A 26,330-nucleotide genomic window follows, 5' to 3' on the forward strand; every position below is an offset into this window, starting at 1 on the left:
GACTAGCGTTCACTTCCTGCCGACGGCAGAACGTCCCGGAGCAGGGCGAACAGGAGCTGATCGCTTGTCCACCGTCAACGCAGCTCTCAACGCTTGAAGCTTCTTGCGCTCCTGTTCCTGTTAACTCAGGAGGAGTTGTCAGCATCCACAGCGACGAGGTTCAACCGAGCGACTCGGAACGTACTGCTTCCTCCAACCTCGCTGCCTCTTTCCTCTTCCTAACCTCTTCCTCTCTCTTTTTCTGTCGTTCGCTCCATTCGAGTTTCTCCTTGAGCCTCTTTTCCATTTCTTCGGCAACTCCACCTCCTACGACTTTCAATACCGCTTTCTCCTGTTTCTTCTGAGCTTGAGGCGGCGGGAGTTTCTCTTTCTCGATGAGGTTGATCGACCGAAGGGAGGGTTCATTCTCTTTTCCTCCTCTACCTTGTTTCGGCGCCGACGATTCAATTCGAGGTCGTTTTGCAACAAGAGCCGAATTTGACATCGTCGTCGAACTTGTAGGTTTCGAGTTTGAAGGAGCGGGTCGATTGTTCTTCGTTCGAAACGGCATCGGAGGAGGAGGAGGAGGAGCGACAGCTTTTCTCTTTCCTCCTTTCCCAATCGCTTCCTTCTCTCGAGCTTTCCAGGCCGAGAGTCTTTCAGTGAACATGGGGGAGGCGGTACTAGCGTTTGAAGGAGGGGGTGCGGGTCGTTGAGCGCGAGGAGGACGAGGAGCGGCAAAGGTGAAAGGTTTTGCGGTTGTCGTAGTTGAGGCGGTGAGGCGTTTCGGGGCTGACGCGATGGGTCGGGAGGCAGTTGACTGTACAGCGGGAGGGGATCAGTACATTGCAGAGCGCGAAATACGGAAAGTCGAGCTTACGGTTGAACGATCGCTTTGAGCTCGCGAAGGAGGACGAGCTTGACGAGCTTGATCATTGGGCGACGGAGCCGGCCCGGGAATCGGCAGAGGTTGAACAGCCTCGAGGACTTCGGGAGCGAATTCCTGATCGACGTCTCCTCTCTCAACCTGTTCCGCGGCACCTTCCTCGACCGAGAGCTGCCGTTCGCTCAAGTCAGACCGAGAGTTGACTCCATCCTCCTCAAGGCTTTCGAGGAAGCTCGAGATCCTTCGATTCAGATCGATTCTTGGTCCCGTAGCGACTCGATTCGCCTCCAAGGTATCTTTCGTCAACTTGAGAGCTGGTGTCGAGCTTTGAGATTCGCTGCGTCGTGATTCTGTCTCGGTGACGACGTGTCGTGAGGAGTTCGAGGAGGATGTAACGGGGGCAGGCTGAGGTTGAGCTGGAAGAGCAGGTTGAGTTGCCGGTCGAGCGACTGAGGTGGACGTCGAAGCCTTGAGAGGTACTGTTCGAGACGATGACGATCCATTCTCCGAAGTCGTAGTCGTACGAAGGCGCTGCGAAGACACGACGGATGGTCGGTTCCGAAACTCGACGAAAGAAGCAAAGCGACTCACTTTCGCATTCCCCCCATTCTCCACCGCTTTCCGTTTGTTCGTCACCTTACTCGCCTCCGTTTTCTTCCATCCCGACCCTCGTTGCATACTCTCCTTCTTCGCTTTGAGGGCTTCCTCGACCCTCTTCTCCCTCCTCTCTCGCTCTTCTTTCCGTTTCTGTCGTTCTTGGTCGCGGGTGAGACCGTCGGATGGTTTGCCACCGAAGGAGAAAGTGGTCGGCAGGGTGAGAGAAGAAGATAATTTAGCCGAGGAAGCTGAGACGGGGAGAGGTGCGGGAGGGAGATTTGGGGAAGTCGTAGGAGGATCAGCAGTTTCAGGTTGTGTCGAAGGAGTTGCAATTTCGGTGATTTGCTCTACGGTCTCTTCGATAGTGGTGGGTTGGTCGACGAATTGGACTGCGGCGGGAAGCGTGGGAGATGGCGATTTCTGGATGACTTCGTCGGTAGGTTGAGGCGAGACGTGAGGACTCGGCTCTTTCGTCGCGTCCTTCGTCGACATAGACTGTTCTGGAGCAACTCGGGAAGGTCTCGGTTTATGTGTCGTCGTCGAAGGTACGGGAGGCGCAGCGAGAGAAACCCGAACCGGTTTCCTTTCGCGCTCCTTCTTGGATTGCTCCGGTCTCACGGTCGTAGAAGTGTTGATGACTGAAGTCGAGGCGCGTCGAGCCGCCTTCGTACGAGGAGGTGGTGGAGGAGCAGCGAGAGAGACTCGAACCGTGCGTTTCGCCGGCGGGAGCGGGTGTGCACGCGAGAGGTCGGAATTTCGGACGACAGTTGAAGTCTGAAACGTTGATTTGATAACGGTGGATTCGATGGGTAGAGGAAGAGGAGCGGAAGAAGCAGGGTCGAGTGGGAGAATTTTATCGTTCGCAAGCTGTACGGTCGGAACTCCCCGATCGAGAGCAGGTTTGTTGACGGCGACAGATGGTTCTCCTGTGTCTCGAGCGAAAGAGGGTACAGAAGGCGACATTGCGACTCGTACTCCATATTCTTGCTCTTCTTCCGCTTCGACTTCTTCCTGAATCGGCGATAAGACTTGCCCGACGGTTTCAGCCTCTCCCTCCTCCTCTTCCGGTCCGACGGTACCCACAACCCGTTCGGCGCTCTTCTCCCTGACGAGTTCAACCGAAGTTTCTTCCTCCGTGACTTCTTCAATCGTCTCAATCTCGAATCCGCCTCTTCGCTCTGTACCTTCCCCTTCCTCTATGTCTGAATCTACAGCACGTCCTAGTCGTTCTCGTCGAGGTCGGGGTTTCGCCGGAGTACTATGACCGATCTCTTCGATCGCTCGTTGAAAATCGAGAGGAGCTCCCATAACGGGGAGAGTCGTATCTGCTTCGAAAGGCGAGGGTGAGAGCGGTAGAAGAGAGTTATCGGAGGACGAGCGACGGGAGACGAAAGAGTTCTCGAAGGATTGAGAGCGAGGCTGCGAGAGGGAGACATCGTCGTTTGGGGGAGGTGGAGTCGGAGAAGCTCGAGGCGGAGGTGATTCGGCGGCGACAGAGGGGATAGGCTCAGGGAGAGGAAGGGATAGGTTGACTGGAGGCGATCGATTCGTGGAGGGAGAGGGTTCGACAGCCGCTTCTTCAGGATTGACCTCATCGACAACTTTTCCCTTCCTTTCTGCCTTGCGCTCTTGCACTCGCCACTCGGACGATGCCTTGGTCGGTGCGAGGGACTGTCTACGACGATGAGCGGGATGGTCGGAAGGAAGGATGTGAGCAGGTCGACTCGCTGCGATCGAGTGTCGCGCTCTTTTGGAAGATGGGGCTGATGCGACGAAGGGGAAAGGTCGAGAGGTCGTCGCTTTAGAGGGAAGAGCTTCAGTGGTTGCGGGTTCGATGACAGGTAGCGGGAGTCGAGCCTCGGAAACGCGTTTTCGGGAAATCGTAGGAACTGGAGGTTCTTCCGTTGGCGCGGGCGATTCCATGACGGCTGGAACGATGTCCTCGACGAGAGATACTCTAGATGGACCCTCCTTCTCCTCTGGTAGCGGAGAAGCCTCTTGCATTGATGCTTCCTCGTCGCCAAACTTGACTGGAACTTGAGTTTCCGCCTCGAATGTACCTTCGCTTGGCTCGTCCTCATTCGTCGAAAATGTGACTTCCTCCACCTCCTCGACCAATTCTTGCTGGGTTTCGGAGCGACTTTGCTCGTTGGTGGAAAGATGTTGCGCTGGATAAATATGTTCCTCCTCCTCCTCCTCGGCAAGGGATCGGGCGATCGAGAGTTCAGCTTCTGTGCTAACTGTTCCGTTTTGTAGCTCCGATATTCCTTCTCTCGTTCCCGTCTGATCATCCAGCTCCTGGGCACTATTCTCCGTTCCCTCGATTACCTCGACCGAGCTCTGTACCGTTTCCTGAACCTCCAACGCTACCGATTCTAGCTCTTCTTCCACTTCCGAGATTGAGACTTCTGCTTCTGTTCGACTTGTCGGCTCAAATTCGGGTTCAGGAAATTCGGAAGGTTGCTGCTCTGTCGTTTCGAGGTCTAAATCTCCCTCCTGTTGTTGCTCCAGCTGAGTCTCCTCATCTTCGAACGGATCTTGGCCGTCTTCCTGACCCTGTTCACGAACGGAAGGAGTCAGAGGAGGAGGAATTGATTCTCCTTCTCGCTCGACAGTGAAAGTCGAATCTTCCTCTCGTTCCTCCTCCTCCTCCTGCGGCGTCGGTCGAACGAATGATTCTGATCGATTCGAGTTCGAAGTATAGTCTCCGTTCATTGAAGGTTCTAGTTCATCGAAGAGTTGTTGAGTGTTTCGAGCTGGGCTTTGACGGAAAGAAGGAGTTGACGGAGGTCGAGGGGAGAAGGTAGGCGAAGCGAAGGATTGGGAAGATGTCGTGGTAGCCGCTGGAAGGAGCGATCTCGATAGATTGACATCCGAGTCGTCTGCGTCGAATGAAGATCAGGATCATATGGAGGGGAGCAGAGAAGAGAAGAGAAGAGAAGAAGGGGAAACTGACCGTATCGCGGAATCTCATCCTCAACTTCCTGTTCCTCCTCTACCGTTTCCCAGATCGCTCGTTCTTTCCCCTTCTTCCTCGGTGACGGCGCTCCGACCGTACACAACGATTGATCAACGAGAAAGTCTGGAACTTGTTCATCATTCAACAATTCAAACTCCTCATCCTCCTCTTGCTGTCCAGCTAACAATCCCTCAAAGTCAAGAGTCGATACGTCGGGCTCTACGCGTGGTTGTGGAGATTCTCGTAGCGGAGGAGGAGGAGGGAGGGACGGGTTGTTGTTTACGGAAGTTGATGATGAATGCGTTTTCGGGCGAGGGAGGGCGGATCGATGAGCGTTCTTCCGGACTGGTAAGAGAGATAAGTAGGGTGCCATCGAGTAGCTCGAGACCCCTCGTAGGGTGAGATATCGGACGTTTGAAGGTAGAAAGATGAGCAAACCTTCGCGTTGTTTTTCGCCTCTTCTCTTCACATCCACCTCGACAAACTCGATTCCACTTGACTCGGGAGCATCTGAAGTAGATGCAGCTTCTACCTTGCCCGCGCGGTCGCCCTCTCGTGGCTCCGTTTCGCTCGCTTCTCCCCTTCCTCCTCCTGCGCCGATCCTGCCGTTCTACAACAAGCTCTTTCCTATCATGACATTCAATAGCTACCTCGAACTATCTATCTGTCATCGTTGCCGACCCGAAGCACCGCGGAGACGACTCGGAGGCCCCCGCTCTGTAACTCTCAGACCATACTTTCCTTGCTCTGTGCTCAGTGGCTCTTGCTCCTCTCTCTTACTCTGTCTTTCCTTCGTACGCAATGGTCCAATCAAGCTCACTCTCAATCAGTAACGCAGCAACTGTCAAACTCGGCTCACCTATTCGATTCGAATGGTTCGTCCTCCCTTTTCTTTTCCAAGTTCTGACGACACTCTGACTCCATCGAGTCGTATTCAGGTCCGGAGGCACTTCCCCTTACACGATCAAGATATTCGTCGAAGACGTCGTCGTCGCTACGAACAGCGGTGCGCGCCCTCTCGCTTTTTCCCGCCTGACAATAATTCTGATCATCGCTCCCTCGTTCGTCAGGCTGGAAATCTCAAAGCGTTCAATGGCGACCTAGTCCTGATCAAGTCCCTATCGGATCGAAAATCAAGATCCGAGTAACGGATGAAGCAGGAGAGACACTGGTGAGCGATGAGACGACGATTGTGGAGAAGGGAAGTGGAAGTAAGGACGAAGGGAAGACGAAAACGAAGGAAAAGGAGGGGGAATCGTCGACGTCGACGGAGGGAGGAGACGATTGGCCGGGAGATTATAATGAGACGAACGGGGAGGGACAGAACCAGGTAGGAGGATCCGATCAAGAAGGAGAGGATGAAGTCACCCCGAACGACGGGAGTAAGGAGATGATGTCCGACCCGCTCGAGGGAGGATCAGCGCGAGAAACAGGTAGCGAAGGACCTCAAGTCAAACCTGCTTCGCCGTCTCAAACTGGATTAGAACAAGCGGGAGGCGAGGAGGCGGAAGGGACGATGAGTATTCAGACTGTCCCGAATTCCGACGTAGGATCACCGACTGCTATCGCGACTGGAGTCGAGAGTACTCCAACTGGTGTGTCAGTTGGAGGAGCGACTAGCAACGCGACCTCTGCTTCGCTCGATAGCACTTCCGGGTACGGTTTTCCCCCTATATAAAGTCATTCTACCGCGAGCTTTCACTGACTTGTTCTTCTCCTTCCTCTCAGTGCTGCGTCGCTATCAACTCCGACCTCTTCGACAGGCTCGTCCACGTCTAGCGCTACGTCATCCTCGAGCTCAAACAGTTCTTCTTCCTCGTCGAGCCAATCGAGCGACATGATGACCAATATCGGAATCGGCGTCGTCGTGATCATTCTCCTTGCTGCAATGGGTGGGGGATACTGGTACTGGTAAGGCTCATTTTGCCATTCTCTCGCTGTGCAGGAAAAGCGTCTCATCAAAATTCTTCGCGATTTCAATCTGTAGGAGGAAGAAACAAGCTGCCGCTCTCGCCGCGACGAAGAAGAGCAAGAAGAAGTCGAAGAGCAAGAGCAGGAGCAAGAAGTCTCGCGCCGACGACCAAGATTCGGAGGATCAAGGGGATGAGGAACAACTCGTCGGAAGTTCGAGATCAAAGGAGGGGGATGCTTACGACTCGGCGGACGAAGGGGACGATCCAGGCTTGGCGTATCGAGATGATGGATATGACGACGACAAGTCGAAGAAGCGATCAAACTCAAAGTATTGACAGAAGGAGGGGATCGAGGAGTAGATTCAGGTTTCTTTTGCTTTCGCGACTACATTGATTCTCTCGCCTTATTATCGCTCTCTTTCAATCGTGACAGTGTTTCATGTTATACTATTTTCCCATATTTTATATGGCATCATCATTCTGTTGCGCCTGAATCTTCTCCACTTCGTTCGTATCCCCTTCTACAACCGGCCTATACCCAACTCCCTTGAGCACCTCGACGACTCCTACCTTCCTAATTTCCTTCAACGCTTCCTGTTCCTTAACGAGTACCATCCCCGCGAATCCTAACGAATTGATCGAGATTTCTCTTCCCTCTTCAGTCTTGAACAATTCCGCAGATCTCGGTACCAAGTGGATGTATTGAGTCGTAATGATGACGTTGTAGGATAGGTTTGAGAGACGGATAGGATCGGAGGAGGAGAAGAGGGAAGGGGAAGCTTCGGCGAGGCGTCGAAGGTGATCGATCATGAGGTCGAGGAGGAGGAGGAAACGATCTCCGAGATAGCCGGGGATGTCTTGTGGGGATGTAGGGAGGTCGAGGAGTGCAGTGAAGTTCGCGTACGGGAGAGGGAGTTGGAAGCAGGCTCCTAGAGGATGGAAGTTCCCATGTCAGCTGAGAGAGAAAGGTAAAGGCGGTTGAGATCAACTGACGAGTGTCTTGAGGCCTGTTCGAGTCAATGAAAGCGTCGAATGGTGCGACTCCGTTCGATAGAGGAATAAATTGCAAGCTGCGAGGGGAGAGCGTCAGAAAGGAAAGGTTGAGAATTAGCGTTACGGAGCGAAACGCACTGCTTGTGAGGTTGTCTACGGCGCGAGGGAGGTATCCATCAGTCATTCATCGGAGGTAGTAAGGATCAGGGAGAGTTAGACGTACGATGCACCACTCTCGGGACCACAATTGAAGAACGCAAGATGCTTCTCTCTCGTCCCGAGCTGTTTCAAGATCGAGAAAGCTGCGAATACCTCGACGGGTGATAACGGTGTCGTTTGTTTGACAAAGTCCTTCGTCACGAGGAGGAAATGCCGGGGGGTTACGCAGAACTTGTTCAACTAGACGAGAGGGAATCGAAACGATGCGCTTTCGCCAGGATTCACAAAGGAGCATGGTTGCTCACAAGCACGGCAAACTCTTCCCCTCGATCATCTTCGTCCTCCTTCACTGTATCCTCTGCCACGAACAGATCTGGTTGATAGGGAGGTGCGAACGGATCTTTCGGTTTCTCCTGAGCTTTCTCTCCGTCTGATTTCGTCGGTTTCTTCGCGAGTGCCGGTGCGAATCTCACTTCAAACTACTTCACCAACCATCAGTGAGGTTCGCAAGGCGCCAAGAGGTCAGAAGAGGGAGACTGACTGGGATTTGCGTTCGTTCATCTTCCAACTCGATCACTTCCGATTCCGTGAAGAGGACTGTCCCATTCTTGATCGCTTGATTGTATTGCTGTTTGATCTTCTGTGCTAGACCGGGAAACGCCATCCTTGGTGTGAGTGAGCTGAGCTAAACCTGTCCGAATCGAATCTCTCTCTCCTTTCCCTCCTTCCATCGGGTCATCGACCTCTTCTCTTCTCCTCTCCTTCAGTCTACAGATCAGCATGTCTTCCTTCTTCCTCGGCGCCAAAGGTCTCTTCCGTTCGTTCTTCACTTCGGCTCAAACTTCCTCTGCCGATCTACAACTCGCAAAGGAGACTGTCGAGGTAAGCTCTTGCCCACAGGGCTACTACGTGATTGTACAAGCTCACGGTCGTGTTCCGAACGCAGTCTGTCATCAGCGGTACTCCCGTCGCAGTCTTCTCGAAATCTTACTGCCCCTACTGTTCGTTCAACTCTCTTCTGCGCGATCGTAGCGAGGACTGATATGTCTATCCCTCTGGCTCAACAGGCACTGAGGCGAAGCGTATCCTTTCTTCCCACGGACAAGATGCGCGAACAAAGGTGTGTTTTGCCGATTTTGCGTTCCGTCGACTCGAAAACTCAGCCTGATTCTCGCAATTCTCACTAGGTACTCGAGCTAGACCACGAAGCGCAGGGCACGGCAATCCAGCAGTATTTGGCTGAGAGAGCTGGCGTCAGTAAAGTCACGGTTCCTCAAGTTTGTCGTCTTTTCGCTTCGCTCGTTCCTTCCACGACTGACAGTCGCACGCGTTTTCGCAGATCTTTATCAACGGCAAAGTCGTTGGAGGATGCTCAGACCTCAAGAAGCTTCAATCGCAAGGCGAATTAGACGCTCTTCTCGCTTAATCGTTACGAATCCTTAATTTTGTAGACTACTTTAGTTATTCATCGCATGCATCTTAATCAATCCATCACTCATCATTGGTACTCAATGACTGCTCTCCTCTTGCGCGGCTGTTCTTCCTCTTCCTCCTCTTCCTCCTCTTCCTCCTCTTCCTCCTCTTCCTCCTCTTCTTCGTCTCCATCCTCGACTGGTTCCGCCCTGCGCTGGAACGATGGGAGTTCTCGTTCATCTTCCTTCGTCTCAAGTCCTTCAATCTCGATGCCTCCTGCATTATCATCACCTCCCTCTCCTTCTTCTTCCTCCTTCGCTCGAGCGTTGAGCGCTTCTCGTTCTTTCGTTTTCGCGATCAATTTCGTTGCTCTACAACATCAGTCGAGAGTAACCCGTCAATACGAGTTAAACATTTCCAGGAGAGAAAGACGTCTTTGCTTACCGATTAAACACCCCATTCGTGCTCGCACCACAAGCGAAACATTTCCCCGTCTTCGCAAACCTCTTGATCGCACAAGCCGAATCGAAATAATGTCCACAAATCGTCACAACAGGTTCCGGTCCGAACGGTTTACGACAAATGAGGCAGGCGAAGGGTAGGTCTCCGTCTTCGTCGTCGTCGTCGGATCCTCCTCCTGTTTCGGGACCGGTTCCGTCTCGAGCGGCTTGTTTTTGCATGAATGAACCCGACGCGGCAGAGTTCGAGAGGAAGGAATTGTCGAGTTGCCAGCCGTGTAGGTAATCGCCTCGGTCGTGTAAGAACTGGAGAGAATAGAACAACCCGAGTCAGTTTTTGTGAAAGCGAGAGAAATGAAAGAATCGATCTCAACTCGCCTTGCAAGTATCTCCGAATCCACAGAATCCAGTTTCTATCAGTCGGATACATATCAGCAAGGAACTCGACAGTCCAAAGAGAGGGGGAACGAACGAACCTTTGTAGTCTTTACAAACGTCGGGCTGATAATCCGTCAAAGTGATCGTTCTAACGTTCGCCGGCCCTCCTTTGACTGGTCCAAACGCTTTCGGTAACTTGTGTTTCTCCCCTTGAGTTCCCCTATACAATCCATCGTCTTTGACCTCTTCCTGTGGCGCGTTCTTGTCTTTCGCGTTCTCCCTGATCTGTTCGCTGCTGACCCAAGCAGGGGGACTAGAGCTCCTCCTCCTTTCCCTCCTACTCGTGACTGAATGTCGAACGGCGTAAGATTCCCGTTGTTGTTTCTCTTCATCATTATCTGAATCACTCAGTTCCACGCCTGCATTCGAGTCTTGGTTCCTGCGTCGTTTACCCGTGCCTTGAATGAGATGACTCGTGGCTTGTTTCTTCGGGGCGATTACGACTTCTGAAGTACTTGGAGAGGCGGAGAGAGGGTCGGAGGGGGATTCGTTCGTTTCTTTCTTTCGAAGGCCGCTGGGCGCCTTGCGCTTCTTCATGAATTTGACAGGTGCTTCGGACGACATGGTGCGAGGCAGGTGAGTTTGTGGGTAATGAGGTGAGAAGTGGAAGGTGAAAGTCAAAGAAGTTGTCGCGAGCACTTCTGAATCGTTCGCAAGGCTTAGTCAGCTTTCACTGCAGCTTGCACTCTCTTTCTCGGTTGACACGATGGAGTGGATGAAGTAAAGTACAACGACAAGTTTTTACTGAATATCCAGAACCAAACATCCAAAACAAAAAATGAAAACTAAATCACAAATTTCGCACGACAGCGGGGAGTCTCGCTAGACGTTCCAGAGGTTTCTCAAGTCTATGCTATCCCCATTATCGTTCACTCTTGTTCTCCCTCTTCAATCATGGCGAAATCTTCAGTCCTCGCCCATCCAAGACTTCCGCCTCTTCCAACTTTTCTACCAAGAAGCCAGCCACTACCTCCCTCGGCTCGGTCTGCTTCTTCCAATTCGACTTCGAGACGTTCTCCGATACTGTACCAGAAAGAACGCCTCAAGTCAGGACTAATCGATGAAAAGAAACGCGAAAGAAGGAAAACGTACTCAAAGCTGAGAATGGGATAGCCAGCTCTATACGCCGAAGAACGACTCGACGAGATCGCTTCAGCGATGTATAGAGGTCCATCTCGTTCAAAGAATTCTTCTTGCTCAATACCGTCCTCTCCAGATTCGGCGTAACAGCTCAAACTGTATCCTCCGATTGATTCGCGCGTTCGTCCGACGAAGGGTCGAGCGGTTCCATTCTTCGGCGAGGGAGGATTAATCTCGACACTAGGACGTCTCGGTGGTAAAGCGGAGAGGAAAGGAACGGAAGGGAGAGGAGCGTCGTAGCGAAGGATCATTGATTGACGATCGTAGCCTCCGAGAGGTTCACTCGTAACGACCGAGGAGCATTTCGAGTCTTCGAAGAGCTCGGGAGTGGGTTGTCCAGGCATCGAAGGTGGAGGAGTAACGGGACCGTTGCTCGAAGGAACGGAAGAGACCGAGGTTGCGCTACTACGGTGAGAAGCGGTGAAGCTAGCCCGTTGGTCCGAGGCGTAGTCGGTCGTCGCATCCGAGACGGAGAAGTAGGAGTGTCGAGTAGGAGGACGAGGTTCTCCTTCCAGAGGGGCCGGAATCGCCTTCGCCGTGCTCGACGAAGAAGTTGGGCGGGAAAGCCGCGAAGTCGTCTTACGGTGAGTTGACGCGGTCGTGTCTAGAAAGAAGGAGGATAATTGGTTCAGTATACACGATGCAAGAAGAGGAAGAGTGAGGAGACGTACGAGCGACGGCGATTCCGAGACCAGAGGCGAGACTCTCCATGATTTGAGCGACAGGTTGATGAGCTGCAGCATGAACGGATCCGAGGTTTTCATCATTCGTCCCGTTCGTCGAATTCGAGAGCCACTGCAGACTGAATTCGTTCCAACGCTGCTGGAGTGCCTCGTGGTATGCGGCTTGAGTTCCGGCAAAGTGAGCGACGATGATGTTGAAGTATCGAGAGACGCTGCCGAGAAATCGTGGAAGCTCCTCGAGGAGTTGAGAAGAGAGAATGACGAAATCTTCCGAACCCTTGCGATCCGAGGGTAATTTCTTCGAGACGTAGCGTTGGTGATCCAGAAGCTTGTCGTTCCTTTTCGCGATGACTTGACGAGGGTTGTCGAACAGGCTCAGCAGGTGATCCGTCTTGACGATGAGCGATCTTCGAACTTCTTGGTCCTGCAGAGAGAACAACGAGAATGTCAGCGGACTCTTTCGAAAGCGTGAACGAAGAGTGGTTGACTCACGAGATCTCGCCAAGGGCCTTCGATAATCGGGATGAGCACTTCATCAAGAAAGACGCAGAGACGATGATGAGGACCTCCTCCGATGGGTTTCTCTCCTCCGAGAGGAGCGTACAAATCGATCCAGCCTTCGACGAGGGTGACTTGAGATTCGAGCGCGCCTTTCGTGCTCCTGGTCCAATCGCGCATCTCGTTCGAGAATCGAAGTACTCCTGAACGAGTACTCTCGACGAGAGCGACCAAAGTGTCGAAGATCTCGTCTCCTCCAGATTCGTTGGCGCCGAACATACCTTTCGCTCTTTGTGAGGTTCGCAGGAGCTTCTTGGTCATCGTCGTGCCCATCGAAGAGATTGACTTGCTCGAGTCGCGTCGGTGTCCATGCTTCTCCTTCGAAACGATGCGAGTCACCGTCTCGTTTCGCTTTTTCGATTCGTTGATCGCATCGGCGACAACCAGCATATCGGTGTTGGCTCGTTGGAGTGCTTCACGATCTGAGTGATCTTCGGGAGTCGCGGAAAGGATTTGGTCGAGGAGGAGAGGGTACTTGAGGCATCGTTGAACCGGTTTGATCAAGAGGGAGGCGAGATCCCAGGCATTCGTTCGACCGTGAGAGAGCGTCTTGCATTCCGAGAGGTAGGATCGAAGACTTGGCTCGAGCTCTTGAAGGCGCACGATCGCTCGATGGTGGCGGACGCAGTAATTCGAGTAAACCTTTTGAATACGAGGGAGCTGAAAACGAGAGTGATTAGAAAGCACTCGGAAGGGTCTCGAGCAGCGAAAGAGAGCTCACCATTTCGAGGAACGTCGAACCGATACGATCTCGGGATTCAGACTCTTCTTCTCCAGCGGCCTCCTCGAGCATGGCAGCGAAAGTTTCGGCGAGGGAAGCGATTTCTTCGAGGTTTGCAAAGATGACGTGGATATCTTTTGCCGACATGAGAGGTTGACCGGGCATGAGGTTCGGTTGATTGGGAGGAGAGGCGCCGATAGAACCCGAGGTCGAACGTCGAGGAGTTTTGCTCGCGAGACTGTTCTTCGGGAAAGTTGCGCTCGTAGGAGAAGCAGGAGATGATGTTCGAGCACTATCGATTCCGCCTAGTCCAAGGCCAGTGCTCATGACGTAGTCTGCGATCTGAGTCATGTCTGTACCAATGGGAGGAGCAGGGGAATCAGTTTCTGAGACGAAGAGAAAACGGCCTGCAGAATCACTCACGAGCTCCTTTCGCTCTCGCGAGGTAGATGTCTCGAATAACCATCATATCGACGGCGTAGGTTCTTTCCGTATCGACGAGCTCTTTGATCGTCCTGCGACGTTTCTCTGCGAGCTTCTCCTCTTTCGCGACAGCTATTCTTCGGTCCTCCGCAGTCTGTTCGTTCTCCTTCGCCTCCACCGTCACGCTAGAAGCCGGTCGAGAGTCGAGACAGAATCCAGCAGGCGAAGGTCCTCGGAGAGTCGACGGAGTAGTTTGCACACCGATCGGAAGAGTCGAATCGAGTTGAGAGTTTCCGAGTCCCAGTCCGGTTGAAGCTGTCAGGTTGTCGAGACAAGGACGATCTTGTTCTTCCGCTTCTGTGGAGGGTGATTGACGGTCGACGCGAGGAGTGAAGTAGACGGTCTCGCGACGATTCGAACCGTCGTGAGATCCGAGTTCGGGAGAGAGCGAGTGCAAATGGTCGGTAGGCGAAGAGGGTTCGACAAACTGTGAGAGTGGTCGATTGGGACCATCCGGTAGGACCATCGTGAGCGACTTGCCGCCTTCCATGGCTTCTGCCGTCTCGTCGAGGAAAGTAGCGAGGCGTTTCCGTCGGTCGGCGAAATCGAAGTATCCAGTTGGTCGACCAGGGAACGACAGAGATGCCGATCGACTAGGTCCTTCTCCAGGTGACAACTCGCTCGATACGAACGAGGCGAGAGAGAGACGATTGCTGGGAAGGAGGAGACCAGAAGGAAGTCCCGAAGGAAGTCGAGGTCGCTCTTCGCGATTCGAACGTATCGAATACACACTGCTCTTGCGAGAATGTGACGAGTCCGCCGAGACTCTTCTAGGGTTGGCGGGGCGCGATGGGAAGGGTAGGGCAGAACGTTTCGCAGGATCAGAGCGTCGGGGAGATTCTGTCAAACGAGACTTTCGTCAACGATCGCGCTGATTTCGCCGAGAGGGATAGAGTCGTGACTCACGAGGAAGAGGAAAGACCTGTCTGTTCCGTCTCGAGCCACCAGTCTGTTCATCGTCTGCCGAATCTTCCGTCGATGACGAGCTCGTCGGAGGACCAGGAAACGCCATAGTTGACCGTTTCGAAGGCGGCTCATCCTCTAAAAAGGAAAAGTCGAGATCGAGAACGTTGTAGTTGGCGATTACCGAACCAGCACGGAGTGCGTGGCGAGCCGCGATTTCGTCGTCAGAAGAGAGGGAAGAGTTGCGAGAGTGAGTTTGAGTTTGGGGGAAATCCGGAGAACGACGAGTGTCGAGGGGAGATATCGCATCGTAGAATGCAGAGGAAGGGAACGTCGGAGACGTAGGAGAGTCGGCGAAAGGTTGCATTCGAAAAGAAGATAATTCAGCCGCCAAAGATAGCGACGACGAAGGGAGAGGAGGAGGCGGTTGAAGCCGTTTCGTCGGACGTAAGGGAGAAGTGTCGAAGATGGGGTATGACGAATCGTTTGTCGTGATTGGAGCAGTATTAGGCCGTCGCCGAGGAAATGTTGAAGGAAGTTGGCGAGAATGAGTCGGACAATTCGAAGGTGCGAGAGGTATTCGAGTTGGGTTCGCCGTACGAGGACGTGTTCGTTCCGAGGTCGCAGAAGGTTGCGTTCGCGTCGGATTTGACGAAGGGCCGGAAGGGAAGGGGAGAGGAGGAGGGGAAGCAAGTCGAACCATAATTGTCAGTACTCAGTTGAGGATCTTTCTCGGTAGATTGAGCTGGTGAGGTGCCTTGAGGTAGAGTGCGCTGAACTTCGAATTCGGATGGGGCTCTCAGAGAGCCGCAGTGAAGCAGAGGAAGAGGAAATCAGCTGGAAAGTGATGGCCTCGCCGAGATCTCCTTCGCTCTCTACTGCTCGACCCTTCAGGTCCCAGCGAATCCTTAACGCTTGAATCTCCAGTATATCTGACGAAAGACCGAGGGCTATCCTGCAACCCAACAGACCCAGACAGACTCGATCACAGCCTCCCTTTCCGCTTCCGGAGCGAAATCTTTCCGAGAAGGAAAGTGTCGCTAGGACCCCGGCTCAATGCCCATATCAACCAAGTTCCACCTATCAGGTACTCGTCGTCTTGAAACGCCGGAGCACACTTTAAAATTGTCTGACCTTCGAGACCGTCCCGACTTCAGCCTCTCTCGACAGGCGAGAGCCAGCGAAGCGAAAACGCTTCCGTGCGCAACTCGAATTTCTCTGGTCCTCAGCTCCCTTCGACAGTCCCCGAGACGACGGAATAAGGTCGGAAAGAAACGTACCAAAAGTAGTGCGCTGTAAGCAGAAAAGGCGCGAAAGAAAATCGTGGAGAGGAGGGGAAGGGGAGGGTAGCGAGGAAGCATATTTTAACATGGTTAAGCTATTGTATTAGCTTTTCTTTTCACGATAGGACTGAACCACGTCTTCGAGTCTCGAAAGAGGAATGGTACGAACCCGAGTGCTCCTCCTTTCATTAACCTCTTCCTCTTGAAATCTCTGCTTCAGGAGATCAGAGAGCTCCATCAGCTTGATTGCTTCGTCGAGTTCGATATTGATTCCATCGTCGAGAGTCCAGATGCTCTCACGACGCTGGGAAAGGATCGTCGACGGTCGAGAGTGAGATTGATGGTCTTGGGTCGTTTCGCCGGGTGAGAGCTTCGAGACGGAAGACTGGCTGATAGTCGAGCGCGAAATCGTCTGTAGTAGGTCGTAGAAGGAGGGCATAGTCGTGAGCAGGGAAGGGGGAAAGGGAAGAAGCTAAAGATGACGGCGCGTTTTGGTTTTCGTGACTCGTGCACAGACCTCCATTTCGACCCCTTTGTTCTTTCTACTTCTTCCGCGCTGCTGACTGCGGGTTTCCAAGAGGTCGTCGAGAAATGGTCCTCTGTCGATGAGGGCTCTTTCGCGCTTCCTCAAGGAGAGAGGGAGGGGCGAAGGACAGTGCTGAGAAGGCGCTCGTCGATTCCTCTCTTCAAGAGTTGACAGGTGTTTCTGAGCGTCGGTGTCGCACTTTCGCGTGGGATCGGCTTCAAGGTCTTTGGAGCAGAGTACCTCCGAGTTTACAGACGAGAGACGTGAACGGAGAAAGCTTACAGACGAGAGACGTGAACGGGACAGACAGCGGGCGCAAAACGTGTCTTCACAGCTTCTCGCCTCGATTCGCGAGTTATTCGTACGCTCTGAGTAAGCTGAGGGCAAACTTCGTCAGTCTCGGTAGCGCAGGAAGCGCATGTTCTTCTTCTTTTCCTGACTCGTCTCGCCTTCAGCCGAGCTTCTTTGCCCTCAATTCCTGCGTTCGAGTACCCAAGTGGTAGGAATCGTTCCCAAGAGACTTCCATGACAGGGTTGGGGCTGTACAGTCTTCAGATGACTCGCACCAGGCATTGGCCGCGGACTCGCAAAGTTGCTACTCGGCACGGTACTCGTTTTTGGCGCGATATGCCACGAGCGACGGCGGATCGACAACGACGAGCTGTATCTCGATGCGAGTACACCTACAGACCCGTCGATTGGTCGTAGCAGAGTGGCGAAACTTGCCACGAGTACGAGGCCGACACCCAAAGGAGAAGGAAGACAGTGATCGAAGGTCAAACCTTACTTGCCTATTTACCTTTTCCACTTCCTCTCTTGTCCGTCAGACTACAACATACAGTCGTCCCTCTCCAGCGTCGCCGGAGATCGTCACGGATAACCGCGTCCTTCCCGTCAAGATGTCGAGCCTTCGAAGCGGCGGGTTTCGTAAGCGGACTTTCCTCGCACGTCGAGCTGAGAGAGCGATGCGCCGAATCATCGTCGACGGCATCTCCCGTTTGTGCGTCAAGTCGGCAGTAGGCCTGTAGCGGTAGGCAAGGCGACCACTATTGATTTGAAAAGCTTCAATCGGTGAATGACTCACGATTCAATTCCGGTACTCGGTAGCGGATCTATCGCAACAACATGGCGCAATTGTGATCGAGCCAGAAGCGCTTCGGGGACGTTGGAAGAAGGCCGATGACCTGCAAAGGATTTCAATCATCTCCTTTCCCTTTGCGACGATACACGGAGAGTCGCCTTGACGGCTATCGACGCGGCAACGTCTATCTCGGACGCTGCAGTGAGTGCTCTTGTGGACATCAGCCCGCTCGGTGACGAGGATGAAGACGGGTAAAGGCTTACAAACCGAAAGAATCGAGATGTCAATTTGGCGTATCAGCGACAAGCACTACTCGATTCTTCTTCGGTGTCTCCATCAAGGTTTCGCCAGTATCCTCCTGAGTATCATCTGCTTCGGTACTGCCACTCGTATTGCGACTCCTTCCCCCCTTCGCTCGAAAATCTTCGTTGCGAGATAGAAGCCAAGTATCTTCCTCTTCGCTTCCGAACCCTCCTCGTGCCTCGGCTATCTCCCAGTCGATACCGGGTCGCTGATCTCCGGGAAGAACTGGAGGAGGCGGGATTCCGAAAGGAAGAGGAACGGAAGCAGGATCGGGTGCACCGGGTCGAAACGCCGCGCCGAGAGCGGCGAACGAAGGTAGTGAAATCGCTCGGGAGAAGGGTTTCTTGAACGAAGCGGCTTTTGCGAGAGGTTTCGCCGGAGTGTCGGGAACGAGGGTGATAGTCTCGGACGGACCAGACGAGGTCGTCAACTCTGTTCCGGTCAAATGAGAGGCAGCGATCAGCGTTCTACCCCCGAGTACAACAGAAAACAGTGATGGAAGCTCACTCTGAGGACTTGCGCTCTTGCGCTTTCGTTTCCTCGAACCGTCTTTTCCAGCTTCTCCTTCGGTCTTCCCTTTCTTCTTCACCCCAGTCACACTCGTCTTTCTCGCCATGCTCACTTCTCGTCTCTTCAGTATGTCTTTCATATTCGTCGCAGCGCTGTCACCGCGAGGGAGAGGTCGAGGTCGTTCTTGTTTTCGTGGAAGTCTCGGTCGAGTTGTCGATTCTTTTTCTTGCGATCGCATCGAAGAGTCGTCTCCGTCGTTTGTCGGAGCGAGAGAGACTGAAGAACTGTTTCGAGGTAGCGGCGGAAGCGGTACTTTGAAGATTTCGGTACTCTTAGGTTTTCCTCCTCCAAGCGAAGATTTCGACATTAACCGTTTCATCGTTGGACTCTCCGAGATGATAGCTTGAGATTCACGGAGGTCGCGCCGACGAGCCGACTTGTCGAGTGACATGAGTGACCGTTCTTCGTAGAGAGCAGCTTGCGTCTTTGAGCTGGAATCGTTGGTAGCGTCGGGGAACAACTTGATGCGGTGATGCAGGAGGGCTTCCTCGTTGACGTTGTTGCGATACCTGCGAGATAGAACGGTCAATCTCAAACTCGGATCAAGTGAGAGAGATCGACCTACAAAGGTTCGACGATATCAGCCCACCACTCTTGCACGGTATCCCTCGTTTCGACCACTTCCTTCTTTTCGGCTTCTTCTCCATCCAGTTCATCTTCAAGCGCTAGACCTTGCATGACCCGCCAGATCTGCAGGCGATCCGTGAGAAAATCGAGCATGAGAGCTGGATCGAGTGTTGTCGCATCTCGTTCCGGATCCTGTTTCTTCTTCCCTTTGCCCTTTTTCTTCTGTACCGGAGAGGGAGGTCTCGCTGAGGGTGGAAGGGAGATCAAGGTGAGGAGGATGAGGGCTTGCAATCGAGTTCTGCCGAATGAAGTGAGCGGGATAAGTTGAAGAACCCGGCTTCGCAACGAAGGAAAGACTAGACGTACTCGTAGACCTCTCTGTCTGACACCCAGGTATCCAAGTTAGGCTCATCGTCCTCCTCCTCTAATCTTCTCTGCTCGTCCTCGTCTTCCTCTTCATCCTCGTCCATCCGGTCCAGATCTCTCGCTTTCTCTTTCCCTTTCGCTTTCCTCCTCGCCTTTTCCTCCTCCAACCGTTTGCTCTCGACAACTTCCCACTTCTCATACGCCTTGCGGATCAGTTCTCGTTCCTGTTCCGTCAATTCATCTCCCTTTGGTGATTCTTCCTCGTCTTCTTCCTCCAATAAATCGGGAATTACGCTCCTCCACCTCTTGTCGAAGTCGTGTAGAGGTCTCAATAATGTTCTCAAGAGCGTTTCTACTTCGATAGGAGATTTCTGCGCCTTGAGAGAGAGGAGCAACCGAGCGAACGATTCCAAACTAACCTGTAACGTCATCGGATCCGCTCAGATAGGTTAGTCAGCCGTAGCGATAGAGCTTCGAAGGAGTACTGACTTGGTCTGGTTGCGTGGAAGTCCAGAGTGAGTCGAGGTAAGCCGATGGGAGATCTTGAGTGGGGATTTCGATGGGATAGCTCGGATGGAGCGGGAAAGGGATAGGTGGACGCGTGGATAGACTGTAGATCAGGGGAGGTTTCGTTCGAGTGGTCGACATTCGGCGAGGAGAAGGGTAGTTGAGTGAGGGAACGAGAGGTCGAATCGCGTCGGATTCGTAGCGATTGGTGTCTTCTTTCAGAGCCAGCTGGGGCAGAGGCTACGTCTCAGAGTGTCAGACGGTTGGCACTACGCTGGACGCGAAATTTGACAAAGTTGGCGAGCGAATGAAAACTTCGATCTTCTTCGCTTGAGACTGACATTCAGGGAGGACGGCAAAACGAGATGAGATTAAATCAGAGTACGACGATGGGTGATGATCATGATGATGACGAGAGACGAGAGAGATAAGCTAAGGGCACAATGGGGAGGACAAGACAAAACAGAAACGAGGGATAACAAGAAACGGATCCATGATCGAGAGTTGTTGATGAGTGATGAGAGATGAGGGGATGAGATGAGCACTGCTCGATGCGATTATGGGAGATGGAGGATGTAGATGCCTAGAATGCCGGGAAAAGATGACCGTGAGGATCAGGTCCGGTTGAACCGTATTCACTCAAATCGACCTCTGTTTCAATTGACTTGAGGTCAGCCAACCAGCCTTGACGATAGAGAGAGGGAGCGTACCAGGATAAGCGTCAAAGTTACTAGCGTCCCAATCACCTTCAACTTTCGGGACGTAAGGCGCCGGAATTTCTTTGCGATACAACCTCTCCCAATCGACTTCTTGAAACCAAACGTGACCAAAGATATCCCGCGAACCATTCGCCAAGTTACCGAATCGTTTCGTGATATCGGGAGTGAGGAGGGATTTGAGGAGATCTTTCGCTTCGGGAGCAAAGTACGCAGGGTAACGAATTCGACCGGCGATGATTTTTTCGTAGAGTCGCATGGGGTTCGAATCTTCGGTGAAGAATGGAGGGTAACCAGCCTGTGCAATGGTAAAAAGGAGATTCAGTCACAGGCGTCCCACTCAGAGTAAGACAAACTCACAAGCATTTCGAACATTAGCACTCCGAGCGCGTACCAATCGACACTCTTATTGTAACCTCTCGACTGAACAATCTCCGGTGCGAGATAATCGGGTGTACCTGCAGGCGCGTGAGTGACACATGTGAGCTTAAGTCCCCTCGAGGTTTCGCAGATGAGCAAAAACTGACCACAAAGAGTCCAAGTGATATCGGGAACGTGTTTCGCGAATCCGAAATCAGTGATCTTGACGTGTCCATCAGCCGCTAGGAGGATGTTTTCAGGTTTAAGATCGCGGTAGATGATGTCGAGCGAATGGAGATAATCGAGAGCGAGGGCGACTTCTGCCGCAAAGAATTTCGCGACGGGATCCGGGAAGCGCTGCGAATCATCCCTCGAGTGAGTTCTGAGGCCTACTGTGCAGTGCGAGAGAGATTGCGGAACTTACCTGAGACTTGCGAAGTAAACTGAACAATTCACCTCCCGCGACGAAATCCATCACCATGTACAAGTTTTTCGAATCCTTGAACGTCCCCCACAAATTGACCAAGAACGGGTGACGAACTCGTTCCAACATTTCTCGTTCCGAATTCGTATGTTCGACTTGTTTCATTTTCACGACTCGTTCTTTCGTCAACACTTTGATCGCGTACGAACGAGAATTGTGTTGAGATCGAACCAAGTGAACACGACCGAACGATCCAGTACCGAGAGTGCGAATGAAAGTGAAATCGGAGAGGTTGTAACGGGAAGAAGTTTTGCGAGACATGGAAGAAGTCGCGGAGGGAGTTGGAGACAAGACGGAGATTTCAGGTTGACGCTGTAGAGATTGAGCTTGTCCAGACGAGTAGCCGTAGCCTTGAGCTTGCGATTGTTGAGGTTGCCGTTGATCGTAATAATTCGATTGTTGGTGATGAGATTCAGGCAGATCGACCGACATGTGATCTCCTCCTCCTCCTCCTCTCGCTCCGTTCCCGTTGTTCGATCCCAATGACATGTTGTCCATCTTGTTCTCTACCTCGTATCGTCCATTTCCCTGCGGCTGTTGAGAGTATCCATGAGATGATCCCGAATAGTAATCGTGCGAAGCTTGGTTTTGTTGCTGCTGAGGAGGGGGAAGTGGTCGAGACGAAGAGGAAGAAGCAGAAGGATGTTGTTGGTGAATATCTGGAGGAGAGAACGATGTAAATGACGATGTGATTCAGTATTTAGAACCCTTTCCTCTCGGCGTTGAGAGCCATTCGAGGATCTGAGAAAGAGACTCACAATTCAGTTCATCGACTGGACTACGAGGTGGACTCGGTAGACCTGAAGGTTGCTGTTGCTGTTGCTGCTGTGAATGGTGATGCTGATCGGGATAAGTTTGAGGAGCCGAGGTCAGTTTCGAGGAAGACGAATGTGCGTAATCCGAAGTCGAAACCGCTGGAATCGTCTGGGTGTGGAGCGGGGCAGAGATCGCTGGAGGGGCCGTAGGTTGACTCGTAGTCTTCTTGCGAGATAGGAGACCCATTCCCAGCTAGCCGTGAGACGGAGTGGGGAGAGAGATGTCACAAAAGATCGAACGGAGGGAGTGCTCGAATCGGAGTCGGGCTTGGGTCTGTTGAATCTGGTCGCCGGAGAGGTCGGTAGAGGTACAGCGTTGTAGGGTATCGTGAGTTTCAAGAGGTAGAGACAAAAAGAGAGATGGCTCGCTTTCGCTTTCATCAACCCCGAAAGAGGAAGGTGTGTTTCTTGAGCGCTCTCCTCTGTGAAAGTTCAAGTTCTTTCTACACCACGAAACGACCTCTCACGCGCCGCAAAGTCAAGCTCCTCGGCTCCTCACTCTCATTCAACCGTCCCTCTCTTTCTTTCTTCTCCGACTCCCTCGAAGATGCCGCTCCCTCGGATACTCATGCTGCCGGGTTACACTCAGAATGCCTCAATCTTCAGTCAGTTCGATCCTATCACCATCTTGACGAGCAAAGGAATGCTGACCGGCGGAGTTTCGTTCTCAAGGTGGAAGAGTCGGAGCTTTGCGAAGAGCGTTGAAGGACTCGGCTGAGCTAATCTTTGTTGATCCGGTGAGTCTTCTTACTGTACTACGGATCTTAAGCACCCTGAGCTAACAGCCCAAGCGAAACACAGCCTCACGTCGTCGAAATGCCGACGAATTCTTCCGAAGATTTCAGCAAATTCGACTCTTCGACATCCACCGCGGCCGGTTCTACTGCGCCAGAAGATATCCCTCGAGCATGGTGGTTTGGACGACCTTCTCCTGAAGATGGAGTCATGCGGGAATACACAAAACTCGACGAAGCGATCGTCTACTTGCGAGAACTAATCGAAAAGCATCAACCAACGGCGGTCTTTGGTTTCTCTCAAGGTGCCGCAGCCGCGGCGATCTTGACTGCTCTCGTAGAGGATGTTTCCCTCGATCCAGTCTTCTCGGCACCCCCAAAAGATCCCTCAGTTCAATGGCCACCGAAACCTTTCGATTTCGCGATCCTCTCTGCTGGTTTCCTTCCTCTCGATCCTCGCACTCTCGCCTACTTTGCTACGAAACCCAAGACGCCGACGCTACATGTACTTGGAAGAGGTGATACGATCGTTGGACCAGGTGAGCCCCTCTCTATCTCTCTCTCACCAATTGCCTTTTGAGCTTTTGTGTACTGATCGCCCGTTGCCCCCCACTCTGCTTACTAGAGCGTTCCGTTCCCCTGACCGAAGCGTTCGAAGACTCTCGAGTCGAGTGGCATTCTGGAGGTGAGTTAACGAATTGTGTTCATCGTGCGCAAATCTCGTTCTGACAATTTTCTCTTTTTTTTTTCGCAGGTCATCACACACCATCGAAAGCTAGTTGGAGACGATTCTTCCAAGCGTACATAGAATGTTTTGGAGATGGCGGAAAGGGAGTAGAAGGAGTGGAAGAGGTTCCTTCGCCAACGACGGGAGGAAGTGAAGAAGCTGGCGAATTAGCGAACGGTAGATTATGATTTTTCTAGAGAGAGAGCACTGTAAAATTGCCATTAGAGAACTACAGTACCTGCGAATCCGATTCGGTCCGTTGTGTGGGGGCAAAGCAAAGTTCCGAGAGGGAAAAAACTCCGGTTTGCTTCTTCCTCCCTCACCACTCTCTCGCTTGACTCGCCACTTTACCCCCTCGATCGCGACACTCTCACTTTCGCTCACGTATCCTGTCGATTCATTCAGCAGCGAGTCTCAGTTTCTCCTCTCTACCTCCACTCGTACTTCTCCGCTCGATCCAAGATGCTACACCACTCTGAAGTAGCGAAACACAACAAGGAGGATGATCTCTGGGTCATTATCGAGGGTAACGCATACGATCTCACAGAAGTGAGTCCTCTCTTACTATCGTTTCGAAACTTCTGAAGTTGACCATCTTCTTCCACCTCAGTTCTGGCCAAATCACCCAGGTTCGTTCCTCTTCTGCCTCGACGACTTTCGTTGTGAAGTGCTCACGTTAATCGAATGCTGCAGGTGGAGCGAAAATCATCCTAAAATACGCAGGACAAGACGCAACCGAGGTGAGTTTGAAACTGAAAACTGGCATCGAAATCGAAACCTGACTCTCTTCTTTTGCTCTCGAACAGCCCTAGTATGTCGTCTGACTATAACGTCCCGCTCATCGTCCTACTGACTCTATGTACTCCTAAAAGCTTACCGCTTCACCCTCCCGACACGCTCGACAAATATCTCACGAAAGACAAACATCTAGGTCCCGTCGACCTTTCGGGAATCAAGATTGTGGCCAAGGAAGAGACTCAAGAGGAGAAGGAGAGGAAAGAACGAGCTGCGAACAAGCCAGCTATGAGCGAGTGCTTGAGTTTGTACGATTTCGAGGTGAGTTCTTCAACCCTCGTGACATTGTCCCACTGCGATACCAATGCTCTCTCGTCATTCTTACAGGCCGTCGCCAAGTCGGTTCTTCCTATGGGAGCCTGGGCTTACTGTGAGTTCGATTAGCTCTAGCTGATCCAAGCTGATTTGCAAACTGACAGTGTCCTTAATGTTTCAGACTCTTCCGGTGCCGATGACGAAATCACGATGCGAGAGAATCGAGGTGCCTATCAGCGTATCTGGTTCCGACCCCGTATCTTGCGAGACGTTACCGAGATTGATTTCTCGACAAAGATTCTCGGACACAAGGTGCGCACTTTCGGCTTTACCGTTCTTTGATTCCTGCCTGACATTCGTCTTCTCCCATGTAGACAACTCTACGTACGTCTCGGAGCTGACAAGCAGTTGCCGTTGTTCGAAACTGACACTCGTTTGATCGCAGCTATCTACATTACCGCCACTGCTCTCGGAAAGCTCGGTCACCCTGACGGAGAGAAGAACTTGACCTGGGCTGGAGCGAAGCAGGGTATCATTCAGGTCAGTCGCATCTCTCCAACATTCGCCTTTTTTTAAGATTTTCATCGTTTCTCTCGATGCAGATGATCCCGACTCTCGCTTCTTGCTCTTTCGACGAGATCATGGATGCCGCCAAGCCTGGTCAAGTCCAATTCATGCAACTTTACGTCAACAAAGATCGAGAGATTACTCGCAAGATCGTTCAACACGCTGAAAAGAGGGGGATCAAAGGTCTCTTCATTACGGTCGATGCTCCTCAACTCGGTCGACGTGAGAAGGACATGCGTCAAAAGTTTGCCGACGAAGGGTCGGACGTTCAGAACAAATCGGGAGAAGATACCGACAAGTCGCAAGGAGCTGCTCGTGCGATTTCTTCGTTCATCGATCCCGGTCTTTCGTGGAAGGTACGTTACTTCCCATGACTTCTGTTCTCGAGCATGTTCGCTGACTTTCCTTTCGATGATTACAGGATTTGAGTTGGTTCAAGTCGATCACCAAGATGCCAATCATTCTCAAAGGAGTTCAATGTTGGGAAGACGCAGTTCTCGCCGCCGAAGCTGGTTGTCAAGGTGTCGTTCTCTCGAATCACGGAGGACGTCAACTCGATTTCGCTCGATCGGGTATCGAAATCTTGGAGGAAGTCATGCGAGAACTTCGAAAGCGAAACCTCCTCAAGAACGGATTCGAGGTTTACATCGATGGAGGAGTTCGACGAGCTGGAGACGTCCTCAAGGCCGTCGCGCTTGGTGCCACCGCCGTCGGAATTGGACGACCTTTCCTTTACGCTTACTCGGCTTATGGATCGGAGGGAGTCGTGCGAGCGATCCAAATTCTCAAGGATGAGATGGAAATGAAGTGAGTCTCGCGGCCTCGTGGTCTCACCCTTCCATTACTGATTGTCGCTTTGATGTCTCGCAGCATGCGATTAATCGGAGCTCCTACATTGGCGGACGTGACCCCCGAGATGGTGAGTTCTGACTCTTTCTCGCTCGGGAGTTTCCCGAACAGCGTTGAGCTGACGTTTTCGTCGTTCAACGATTAGATTGACACCTCGAACCTTCATAACCGAGCGGTTGACGGAGCTCCCGATTACCTCGCTCGCGCTAATTACGAACCTTTGGCAGGAGGTAAGCTCTACCCTTCGTCTGCTCTCTCGCGCGACTGGAACACTTGCTGACACGGATTCACCTCTAGTCGGAAATGGTCTCGGATCCCAGCCCCGACTCATCTCGAAGGAAGCCAAGGGCATGCTTTAATTCAATTTCCTTTCATCTTTATCCGTTTCGTTTCGTGCTCTCTTGGGCTCCTGTGTTGTTCTAGCTTACATCGAAATCTTGTTCAGTTCCACATCCTTGTTCTGCGTGTGTCAGAAGGTGCGAGAGACAGCGCTTGATGTCGGATACTCTGATGGATGTTCAAGCTTTCGTGATAGACTGTGC

The 26,330-nt window shown here is 52.4% G+C and overlaps 10 protein-coding genes across 10 annotated transcripts; 4 read left to right on the forward strand and 6 right to left on the reverse strand.

Moving 5' to 3' along the window:
• Nucleotides 1-9: 9 nt before the first annotated feature.
• JCM6883_005254 (uncharacterized protein) lies at nucleotides 10-4,794 on the reverse strand (the record flags this gene model as incomplete). Its single annotated transcript, XM_076630376.1, has 5 exons — nucleotides 10-117; nucleotides 185-799; nucleotides 860-1,396; nucleotides 1,457-4,344; nucleotides 4,419-4,794. 5 exons carry the CDS (start codon nucleotides 4,792-4,794, stop codon nucleotides 10-12), a joined length of 4,524 nt encoding a protein of 1,507 aa, XP_076489768.1.
• Nucleotides 4,795-5,222: 428 nt separating this feature from the next.
• Nucleotides 5,223-6,670, forward strand: JCM6883_005255 (uncharacterized protein; the record flags this gene model as incomplete). Its single annotated transcript, XM_076630377.1, has 5 exons — nucleotides 5,223-5,296; nucleotides 5,360-5,427; nucleotides 5,492-6,077; nucleotides 6,150-6,332; nucleotides 6,409-6,670. 5 exons carry the CDS (start codon nucleotides 5,223-5,225, stop codon nucleotides 6,668-6,670), a joined length of 1,173 nt encoding a protein of 390 aa, XP_076489769.1.
• A 126-nt stretch (nucleotides 6,671-6,796) lies between these two features.
• JCM6883_005256 (uncharacterized protein) lies at nucleotides 6,797-8,150 on the reverse strand (the record flags this gene model as incomplete). Its single annotated transcript, XM_076630378.1, has 6 exons — nucleotides 6,797-7,263; nucleotides 7,328-7,404; nucleotides 7,466-7,480; nucleotides 7,551-7,726; nucleotides 7,792-7,965; nucleotides 8,028-8,150. 6 exons carry the CDS (start codon nucleotides 8,148-8,150, stop codon nucleotides 6,797-6,799), a joined length of 1,032 nt encoding a protein of 343 aa, XP_076489770.1.
• Nucleotides 8,151-8,266: 116 nt separating this feature from the next.
• Nucleotides 8,267-8,912, forward strand: JCM6883_005257 (glutaredoxin; the record flags this gene model as incomplete). The annotated part of the gene is made up of 5 exons (XM_076630379.1): nucleotides 8,267-8,368; nucleotides 8,433-8,487; nucleotides 8,554-8,606; nucleotides 8,674-8,763; nucleotides 8,826-8,912. 5 exons carry the CDS (start codon nucleotides 8,267-8,269, stop codon nucleotides 8,910-8,912), a joined length of 387 nt encoding a protein of 128 aa, XP_076489771.1.
• Nucleotides 8,913-8,984: 72 nt separating this feature from the next.
• On the reverse strand, nucleotides 8,985-10,359 carry CWC24 (U2-type spliceosomal complex subunit CWC24; the record flags this gene model as incomplete). Its single annotated transcript, XM_076630380.1, has 4 exons — nucleotides 8,985-9,270; nucleotides 9,344-9,663; nucleotides 9,736-9,770; nucleotides 9,834-10,359. 4 exons carry the CDS (start codon nucleotides 10,357-10,359, stop codon nucleotides 8,985-8,987), a joined length of 1,167 nt encoding a protein of 388 aa, XP_076489772.1.
• Nucleotides 10,360-10,664: 305 nt separating this feature from the next.
• On the reverse strand, nucleotides 10,665-14,986 carry JCM6883_005259 (uncharacterized protein; the record flags this gene model as incomplete). The annotated part of the gene is made up of 7 exons (XM_076630381.1): nucleotides 10,665-10,818; nucleotides 10,888-11,539; nucleotides 11,607-12,042; nucleotides 12,111-12,836; nucleotides 12,898-13,250; nucleotides 13,321-14,220; nucleotides 14,287-14,986. The coding sequence occupies 7 exons, from the start codon at nucleotides 14,984-14,986 to the stop codon at nucleotides 10,665-10,667; spliced, it is 3,921 nt and encodes a 1,306-aa protein (XP_076489773.1).
• Nucleotides 14,987-17,456: 2,470 nt separating this feature from the next.
• On the reverse strand, nucleotides 17,457-19,627 carry JCM6883_005260 (uncharacterized protein; the record flags this gene model as incomplete). Its single annotated transcript, XM_076630382.1, has 5 exons — nucleotides 17,457-17,908; nucleotides 17,984-18,555; nucleotides 18,612-18,911; nucleotides 18,980-19,398; nucleotides 19,469-19,627. The coding sequence occupies 5 exons, from the start codon at nucleotides 19,625-19,627 to the stop codon at nucleotides 17,457-17,459; spliced, it is 1,902 nt and encodes a 633-aa protein (XP_076489774.1).
• A 442-nt stretch (nucleotides 19,628-20,069) lies between these two features.
• JCM6883_005261 (cAMP-dependent protein kinase) lies at nucleotides 20,070-22,048 on the reverse strand (the record flags this gene model as incomplete). Its single annotated transcript, XM_076630383.1, has 6 exons — nucleotides 20,070-20,137; nucleotides 20,197-20,500; nucleotides 20,563-20,660; nucleotides 20,730-20,919; nucleotides 20,987-21,705; nucleotides 21,805-22,048. The coding sequence occupies 6 exons, from the start codon at nucleotides 22,046-22,048 to the stop codon at nucleotides 20,070-20,072; spliced, it is 1,623 nt and encodes a 540-aa protein (XP_076489775.1).
• A 360-nt stretch (nucleotides 22,049-22,408) lies between these two features.
• On the forward strand, nucleotides 22,409-23,510 carry JCM6883_005262 (alpha/beta hydrolase; the record flags this gene model as incomplete). The annotated part of the gene is made up of 5 exons (XM_076630384.1): nucleotides 22,409-22,466; nucleotides 22,534-22,598; nucleotides 22,663-23,134; nucleotides 23,221-23,280; nucleotides 23,350-23,510. The coding sequence occupies 5 exons, from the start codon at nucleotides 22,409-22,411 to the stop codon at nucleotides 23,508-23,510; spliced, it is 816 nt and encodes a 271-aa protein (XP_076489776.1).
• Nucleotides 23,511-23,784: 274 nt separating this feature from the next.
• CYB2 (L-lactate dehydrogenase (cytochrome)) lies at nucleotides 23,785-26,147 on the forward strand (the record flags this gene model as incomplete). The annotated part of the gene is made up of 14 exons (XM_076630385.1): nucleotides 23,785-23,871; nucleotides 23,933-23,951; nucleotides 24,016-24,062; nucleotides 24,129-24,133; nucleotides 24,195-24,378; nucleotides 24,445-24,487; nucleotides 24,554-24,684; nucleotides 24,747-24,756; nucleotides 24,818-24,912; nucleotides 24,975-25,295; nucleotides 25,361-25,746; nucleotides 25,810-25,858; nucleotides 25,934-26,018; nucleotides 26,086-26,147. 14 exons carry the CDS (start codon nucleotides 23,785-23,787, stop codon nucleotides 26,145-26,147), a joined length of 1,524 nt encoding a protein of 507 aa, XP_076489777.1.
• Nucleotides 26,148-26,330: the final 183 nt, after the last annotated feature.

Source organism: Sporobolomyces salmoneus, assembly GCF_050403485.1.
Source record: "Sporobolomyces salmoneus JCM6883 DNA, S_salmoneus_JCM6883_v1_ctg9, whole genome shotgun sequence".
In the NCBI taxonomy this organism is placed as follows: Eukaryota; Fungi; Basidiomycota; class Microbotryomycetes; order Sporidiobolales; family Sporidiobolaceae; genus Sporobolomyces; species Sporobolomyces salmoneus.